This window comes from Rhinopithecus bieti, unplaced genomic scaffold (assembly GCF_001698545.2).
Source record: "Rhinopithecus bieti isolate Rb0 unplaced genomic scaffold, ASM169854v2 scaffold_4129, whole genome shotgun sequence".
In the NCBI taxonomy this organism is placed as follows: domain Eukaryota; kingdom Metazoa; phylum Chordata; class Mammalia; order Primates; family Cercopithecidae; genus Rhinopithecus; species Rhinopithecus bieti.
Genome location: NW_016804391.1, coordinates 708,524 through 716,518, shown reverse-complemented (window position 1 = coordinate 716,518; position 7,995 = coordinate 708,524). Strand labels below are relative to the sequence as shown.

Below are 7,995 nucleotides of genomic sequence, written 5' to 3'. Positions count from 1 at the left end.
TTCTTCTTCTTCTTCTTCTTCTTCTTCTTCTTCTTCTTCTTCTTCTTCTTCTTTTTTTTTGAGATGGAGTCTTGCTCTGTCGCCCAGGCTGGAGTGCAGTGGTGCAATCTCGGCTCAGCTCACTGCAACCTCTACCTCTTGGGTCCTGGGTTCAAGTGATTCTCCTGCCTCAGCCTCCTGGGTAACTGGGATTACAGGCACACGCCACCACACCCAGCTAATTTTTATATTTTTAGTAGAGACAAGGTTTCACCATGTTGGCCAAGCTGGTCTCAAACTCCTGATCTCAGGTGATCTGCCCACCTTGGCTTCCCAAAGTGCGGGATTACAGGTGTGAGCCACCACGCCTGTCCGATGTCTTGTTTTCTTTCCCTCCCCAAGGAAAGCTCCGTGGCTTCCTCCGTGTTGGAGACCTGGTGATTGTGGTGACAGGCTGGCGACCTGGCTCCGGCTACACCAACATCATGCGGGTGCTGAGCATATCCTGAGACGCCCCTCCCTCCTCTGGCCCAGCCTACCCCTGTATCCCATCCCTTCCTCCCCAGTCTACGTCCTCCAGCCCACACCCCTCCAAAGCCCCACCTTTAAGTCCTCTCTTCTCTATTCCTGAACCTCCCTACCTGAGGCCTGTCTGAGACGGTATCTGCCATCTAGCCCCATTCAAGGTTGCCCCTTCCCCGTCTCCATTTCACACAGGTCCTGAAAGTCTGTGTCCAGTTATGCACTGGCCACCTGACAGCACCAACTGTACATTCCCTGCATCCAATCCACTCAGCAGGCCCTAAGATGCCTTGAGCCTTTAATCCCAGTTTGGCTGGTTAATTCCATAACCCCAGACATCTCATCCCTTGGGGTAGGGGAGAAGGGAGACAGGGCAATCTTGTCCACAGTCTCCCATTCTCATATGTGGCCCTCATGATAATCTGGGCATCTCGTGCCAGGGCAAGCTACCCTTTCATGGTGACTAACAGTGACATGATAGTCCACGCTTTGAGGGAAACTGGGTGGGATGGATGCTGGGGAGAAGGGAGGGCTGGGCAGCTGATTTTGTCACTGTCTTCACAACCTCTGTGCTGGGCTTGTAGACCACTGTCCTGGCTGCTCTCATGCCCGCCTGATACCTTGCTTGGTCAAATCCCCGGCTGCTTCCTTCTGCACCCAGAAATTCCTTCCCACTCACTTTGTTCCCACACACAAACCAAGAGCCAAAAATGAGTGTGTCTATTTTATATTTAAACCCAGCTGTTTGGAAGCAATTATAAAACTTCTCCCACACACCAACAACCCCAGAACTCCCCACCCAGAAGGAAAGGAGACTTGGGGTCCTGGCCCCACAGTCTCTAATGCTGTAGAGTAGCAGAGGGGACAGACAGAGTGAGTGTGGTAAAGGACTACTCTTGTCCCTGAGAAGGCAGAGGTGCTGGCTGGCCTGCCCTTCCCCAGGTTTGGATACCTTGGGCCTTTCCCTTACTCCTGCACCAACAGCAAACTCAGAAGGAAAAAAACAAAACAAAACTCTAAAGGTAAACACAGTCCTTCTCCCTCTCTCATGTGGCTCCTCCTGCCCCTACCTGGGAGAAGGTTCAAGTATTGCGCTGATGGGTTTGGGAAAGGACCACAGAGGCTGGCTTGGAGAGGCCCTGCCTCCTCCCACTCCTCCTGTCTCCTTACCTGAAAAGGAGGGGAGGGATGGATAAAGGAATGGGTAAACAAAATGAATTGGTAACACATAAAATTAGTAAATAAATAAATACAATTAAATAAATGAATAAATAAACAAGCAAAGAAAAAAATATCTCACAAGGATTCAGCCATTTGCCCCTCCACCAGCGGGGATCTAGGCTGGCATATTAATAAGGAGGTGCCAACTACTCCTTAACTTTTAGGGGGACATGACTGGGGCAGAGGGTACAGGGGAGAGGCACCTCCCAGTTTACAAAAAGACGGTCTACCACAGGACACAGACTGCAGGGAACTTAGAAGTGTGTTCCCACTCAGGGGGTAGACACGGAGTGTCCACAGGTGGCAGTGAGTGGGTAAAGGTGGATACCCACACTCAGGACTCAAGACATCTGCTGGCAGCAATGGGGGCGCAGGTGATTGGCAGTGCCTGGCTATGCTACAGGAACAGGAAGATAACCAGGCCGGGCAGAACCTGCAGGATCATCGGCAGGGAAACAGAGACATCTAGTTACTTGGCAGTGATGGCAGTGGCAAGTACTTGTGGTTAGTAAAGGTGGGGTCATGGGCCTGGGCCTGCACCTGGCAGGACCATAACCAGGGGAATATTCTTGTCAGAGGGTTTTGAGTCACTTCTACTTGGCAGTGGAGATATACAGCGCCTGGCATATTACCTTGAACATGGTAGCTGCTCAGTACACATGATGAATGGGTGAATGGATTATGATGGGACAAGCTACAGGATTCTTGAGCTGAGACCGTCTTCATGGCAGTATGGGGAATGTCCGCACAGGGTCGACATTTCCATGGGGCAATGTTTCAGGTCCCCATGGCCTTCCCCAAGAGGCATTTGCCCTAGGGTACATACTACTGCACCCCAAGAACTAAGGCTGGATGTACTCAAGGATTTTACATGTTGGCAGAAAGCTGGAGACCCCGGGGGGTGGCTGGCTCAGGCACTGGTGGCCTGGGGGGCTGGGCTGTCCTTGGAGGCTTGGCCAGGAGCCCTGAGGGAGGCAGCCGCTCACTTCCTGATCCCTTACGCCCAGGAGAGCCATCGCCTGTTGCCCGCTGAGGCAGAGAGGGTTGGGAGGCTGACAGTGGGCGGCCTCGAGGTCCTAGCCGCCGTCCACCTCCTCCTGGAGGGGGACCCAGCAGGGAGACCTGGGAGCACCCTGCCCGGGACAGGCTGGCATGCAGGGTTCGGGCAGGTGGGGCGGGCAGGCGGGAGGTGGATGCCCACGGGCCAGCTCGGACGGGCACCAGCGGGGAAGCTGGAGACCCTGCTGAGCGCCGAGCAGAGCGAGCAAGGAGGGTGGCTGGAGAGTCAGGGGAGAGGGGCAGAGGGCCCCGCTGGTGAGTCAGGGCAATGGCCACATTGGAGGTAACAGCAGCTGCCTGAAGGGGCGCATGTACCAGTGGCTCCCACAGTACTGGCTTTCCACTGAGCCGAGCTCCTGTGCTCGGGGCCAGACCCCGAACACCGCGAGCCATGTCTCTGTCATGTTGCACCAAGTGCTGCTCCATGATGCCACCACTGCTGCCTGGACTTGGCTCGGAGCGCTTCCGCTGCAGTATGGAATTCTTCTTGCCTAAAAGTTGTCCCAGGAGGGAGAAGTTAAGGATAGGGAAGGAATCCAAGATGGAGGTTGGATATCAAAGAGTATGAGGGTATCAGGATGGGGTGGGGTTGAGGGTAGGGGATGGGAGTCAGTAGTATGGCAATGGGGCTATGCGGGTGGAGATGGGGGTTGGAGGAAGACGGTATGTATCAGAGACAGCGAGGGTCAGAGGACTGGTACTCAGGGGAAGGAGGACTCAGGACATGGAGACTTGGGATGCTATCTCTCCTAGGTAGGACAGGCTGAGGGATAGGGACAGTGGGCCACAGTGCTGAAAGGCCTGTTAGGGAGCATTTGTTGGGACTGAATTGATTGGGATATGATCCTGGAGCCCTAAAGCCTGGGCTCCTTGCTTTGGAGATGGGGTGAGGGCACAGCCTGGACCCAGAGCAGATAGGTGGACAGGTCTCACCTATGCGGCGCAGCCGATCCATGGCCACGGTCTCAAAGGCCCGGCGCATCATGGGGAACTCCTCGAGCACAGCGTTGAAATGGTCCACACTGAGTGAGTAGAGGCGGCAGTAGGTGTCAGCCCGAACACTGGCTGTGCGCCGGCCCCTAGTTAGCAGGCAGATCTCTGCAGAAATTGGGAGGAAGCTTCAGAACCCCGTCCTTGTCCCTGGAACTCCTCTTACTGAGCCTGTAGCAGTGGACTCCACTTTCTAAGGCTCCTCCCTAGACGTGGGAGAAACCATTGATTATCTATTACCTCCCTGCCCCAGGGTCCCTAAACACCCCAAGCATTGTCTTTCTCCAGACTCCCACAATTACTGGGTTACTGCTCCCTGTCCTTCCCACTCTCTTCAAATGAAGGCTGACGACCAGACAGGTCTTGCTGGCCCTAGATTCCCAGTGATTCCACTCCACTTTAACTCCCACCCCTCCCCGACTACTCTAACCCAAGAGGTAGACCTGGGCAACTCAGTGTACCTACCCCTCCTACCCCCTTGAATAAACACTGAGGACAGCCCTGAAGGAGAAAAGCAGTGTCAAAGAGCAAAGTGCAATGTGATGGGGATAGTGGGTGGTTGGGGGCTGAGAGATTATATGAGCTTCCGGTCACTTTGGGCAGTGGCTGGCTGAACTGCCCCTATGCCACAGGCTGGGTCCCTGAATCACACTGCCAGGCAGCTCCATAAAGCTTATGCTCCAGGACAGCCATGCTTCACTCCCGCCTTTCCCTCATCTCATAGGCTCCTTGGATTTCACTGCCTAAGGGTTCTAAAAGGCCCTCTAGCCCAGTAGTTTGCAACCTGGCTGTGCATTAGAATCTCCTGGGAAGCTTTTAAAAACTACAGAGCTCAAGCTAGGCGCGGTGGCTCACGCCTGTAATCCCAGCACTTTGGGAGGCCGAGGTGGGCAGATCATGAGGTCAGGAGATCAAGACCATCTTGGCTAATACGGTGAAACCCCGTCTCTACTAAAAATACAAAAAATTAGCCAGGCATGGTGGTGGGCGCCTGTAGTCCCAGCTACTCAGGAGTCTGAGGCAGGAGAATGGCGTGAACCTGGGAGGCAGAGCTTGCAGTGAGCCGAGACTGCACCACTGCACTCCAGCCTGGGCAACAGTGTGAGACTCCGCCTCAAACAAACAAACAAACAAAAAAACAAAACAAAACAAAAAAAACTGCAGAGCTCCAGACCCCAGCCCAGAGATTCTCACTCAGTAGGCCTGGGGAGGGGCTGGAGCTCTGTGATTCTGCAGCGTACCCAGGCAGGGATCCTGAGCCCAGGAGCAGTTGCCCTCTCCACTGTCTGCTCGTGACCCTGCCACCCTCCCTGAGGCCTGCTGACCCCCAAAGTAGGATCCATCGGTGAGGCGTGTGTCCCGGGCGCCGCGGGCCAGCACACTGAGCAACCCATGCTGGATGAAGTACATCTTCCTCCCCACGGAGCCCTCACGCACCACGAGGTCCCCCGGCTGGAAGACCTCAAAGCGCAGCTTGGTGAGTACTGCAGTGACGAAGCTGGGGTCGGCGTGGGCAAACAGCGGCATGTGGGCCACCAGGCCCCGACAGGTGAAGTTAATGATCTCCTGGACAGGGGAGGGGCCTGTCAGGCAGGCTGTGCCCCGTGATCTGAGATGATCCCACCAAGCTCATCTGCTTCCAGAAACCCCACCCCTGGGGTCATATTCTGCCAAAGGATGGGGATGCATCAGTGGACCTGGGACCATCCCTAAGCTCCTGCCTTCAGATCTTTCCCATGAGCCCTTGTGGGACCATCCCCCGAAAACAGAGATCCCTATAGTCCCTCCTCATGTATACTTCACCTGCAAAGGACCTTCAAGAAAGACCCTAGCCCCTGAAAGCCCCCCAGATACCTGGCCTCCCACAGGGCCCTCTGCAGGCCTCATTCCCTATAGGAGCACCTGCTGACCAATAGCCCCTACCACCAGACAGCACTCCAGGTCCCTGACGAGTCCCCCTTCCAGGCCCAACCCAGCCCCACCTCCCGAAGCGGCTCGCTCAGCTCGCCCAGGATGCTTTCCTCGTCGAACATCTTGCCCTGGTAGCGGTGCTCATAGTACTCGTGGATGCGCTGCCGTGTGTCTGCTGGCAGCTTGTGGAAGGACATGTACTGCTCCACCTGCTTATACTGGAGGGCCAGCCCATTGCCAGGGGCAAGAGGACACAGGGAGAGATTTGGGGCCAGAACAGTGGGGTGTGTGTGTGGGAGGTCAGAGACACAGGTCAAACTCAAAGGGGTGAAACATGGAACCAGACATGGATACACAGGGCCACAGAGCAATATGGATAATGGTGGGTAGCAGGAAGACACAGAGCACAGTCATAGGAAAACCCAGGCATGGACAGTGGAGGGGCCAAGCACAGGCATAGGTTCAAACAAGGAAAAGGTACACGCAGGGGCAGGGAACAAATGGACACAGGGCAGGAAAGGAAACAGAGATGCAACAGGGGCACACATCAGAATGGGCCTCAAGTCAGGCTACCCAGTCTCCAACACCCCTCCATGCCACACCTCCCTCTCCTGTCCCTGCTGACCTTCTCCTGGTACTGACGCCGGGAAGAGTCCAGGGACTGGATGAGTGCCGTGGCGTGGCCGATGAACATGGCGTAGCATGTGGCACCCACGATCATGCTGAGCATGGTGAGCCAGACGTCGGGCATGCCTACAGGTGCCTGCTGCCCATATCCAATGCACAGCATGTGGCTCATGGCCTTGAACAGGGCATGGGAATATTGGCGGCCCCACGAGTGGTTCTGGGGGGCAGAGTGTATTGCAGAGCTGGGCATGGGCCCCTTGGAGCCTCATTCTCCGCCTGCCCTTCTTCCTCTTTTGGTCTTTCTGTCTGCCCCCTTCTACTGCAGGCCTTCCTCCTGGCAGGCACTAAAGTTTGGTTCTGGGGGCCCTGAGGCAAAAGGGTCCTCTACTGCAACTTGGGGGCCTCAGCTTCTGCCTAGGTACCCTTAGTTGCCTGCTCCCTCCAACACATGAGCACTTCTTCTGGGTCTCCTTCCCCTTTCCTCCCTCCTCCCCACCTCCTCACTCCTATTTTCTGTCGTGATCATCTCCCACCTCCTGCTCCCTGTGCCATCCCTGCTACTCGGGCAGAAGAGCCCTAAGAAGGCCCAGGAAAGGCAGAGCTGTGGGGACTTCTCACCACCATGTGGTTGATGGAGACCCAGCAGTCGGGAGGGAAGTCCTGCAGCATGGGCACCAGGAACTGCAGACAGCCATCCCAGTGACATAGCAGCAGCATCATCCCAATGAGGTTGAAGATGCGAACCACAGCACTGGCCAGGTCATAGGTCATGTGAAAGATCTGAGGAGTCCAAGGAGGAGCTGCTGTGGACAGGAACCCCTCCCTGCTTGTCCTCCTCCATTCCCAGCCTGGCAAATTCTCTCTCTGAACTACTCCCCAACCCCAGCCCCCATGAATTAAAAAATGCAACTATTATTCATTTGTATGGAGTTTTGTGGCACACATGTATAGCTAATACAAAGCAGTTTCTTATTTCTCTCATCTTATGGATAGGAAAGCTGAGGTCAGTCATGTGCCCAGAACCACATAGTAAGTGTCACAGCAGAGAATCAAACAAATCTATTGCACAAGCTGCCCAGGTGTAGCCTAGAAAAGAGAGAGGGCATTTCACAGTGTAATGTCTCCAGAGCATATGCGTAAGAATTAATGCCAGCAGCCCTCTCCTTTCCAGTCGTAATAATACATAATAGTGGCTTCACTGAGAACTTAGTATGTGCTAGACACCTTTCTAAGTGATTTGCATGTATTAACTCCTTTAATTCTAACAGCCTCATCACAGGCAAGTGTATTTAACACTCTCATTTTATAGAACCGAAAATCAAGTCTCCTATAGTAAACAATAAAACTGGGATCTGACCAAAGACAATGAGACTGCAGAGCCCACAGTCTGAACCACTAAATTCTGCTGCTCTGAAGCTGAAGCTGCAGCTTCTTCCACACCTCATCCTCCACCAGCATCCGGCTAACTCTAGAGTGTGTCTGGCAGCTGTGCTCCACCCTCCTGTGCCACCATCTTCACCCCAGGCCCCATCCCCTGAATCCTCATTCTGTTCCTGCTTCTCCCCCACCAATTCTGGAGAGAGCTCACCCACGGAAGCCCCACCCATCTTCCCCACCCTATAAGGTCACCAGGAGCCCCACCCATAGCATCTTCCTAGAGGAGTCTGCCAGCACCAGTACCACCCC

At 54.7% G+C, this 7,995-nt stretch overlaps 2 protein-coding genes across 7 annotated transcripts in view; one reads left to right on the top strand and one right to left on the bottom strand.

The window, feature by feature from the left end:
* Positions 1-1,769, top strand: part of PKLR (pyruvate kinase L/R) — a 12,559-nt gene extending 10,790 nt beyond the window's left edge. For 3 of the 5 annotated variants that reach the window (XM_017867808.1, XM_017867812.1, XM_017867809.1), the window contains exon 11: positions 382-1,769. In XM_017867808.1, coding sequence (XP_017723297.1) covers positions 382-488 — 107 coding nt within the window. In that variant the 3' untranslated portion in view covers positions 489-1,769. The remainder of the gene's footprint in view (positions 1-381) is intronic. The other 2 variants (XM_017867810.1, XM_017867811.1) reach the window with 1 other exon arrangement.
* Positions 1,213-7,995, bottom strand: part of HCN3 (hyperpolarization activated cyclic nucleotide gated potassium channel 3) — a 12,213-nt gene continuing 5,430 nt past the window's right edge. Inside the window, exons 3-8 of one of the 2 annotated variants that reach the window (XM_017867806.1) lie at positions 6,928-7,089; positions 6,308-6,526; positions 5,754-5,900; positions 5,097-5,337; positions 3,715-3,879; positions 1,213-3,272 (exon numbers count right to left, since the gene is read on the bottom strand). In XM_017867806.1, the coding sequence (XP_017723295.1) occupies positions 2,590-3,272; positions 3,715-3,879; positions 5,097-5,337; positions 5,754-5,900; positions 6,308-6,526; positions 6,928-7,089 (1,617 nt within the window). In that variant the 3' untranslated portion in view covers positions 1,213-2,589. The remainder of the gene's footprint in view (positions 3,273-3,714; positions 3,880-5,096; positions 5,338-5,753; positions 5,901-6,307; positions 6,527-6,927; positions 7,090-7,995) is intronic. The other variant, XM_017867807.1, reaches the window with a different exon arrangement.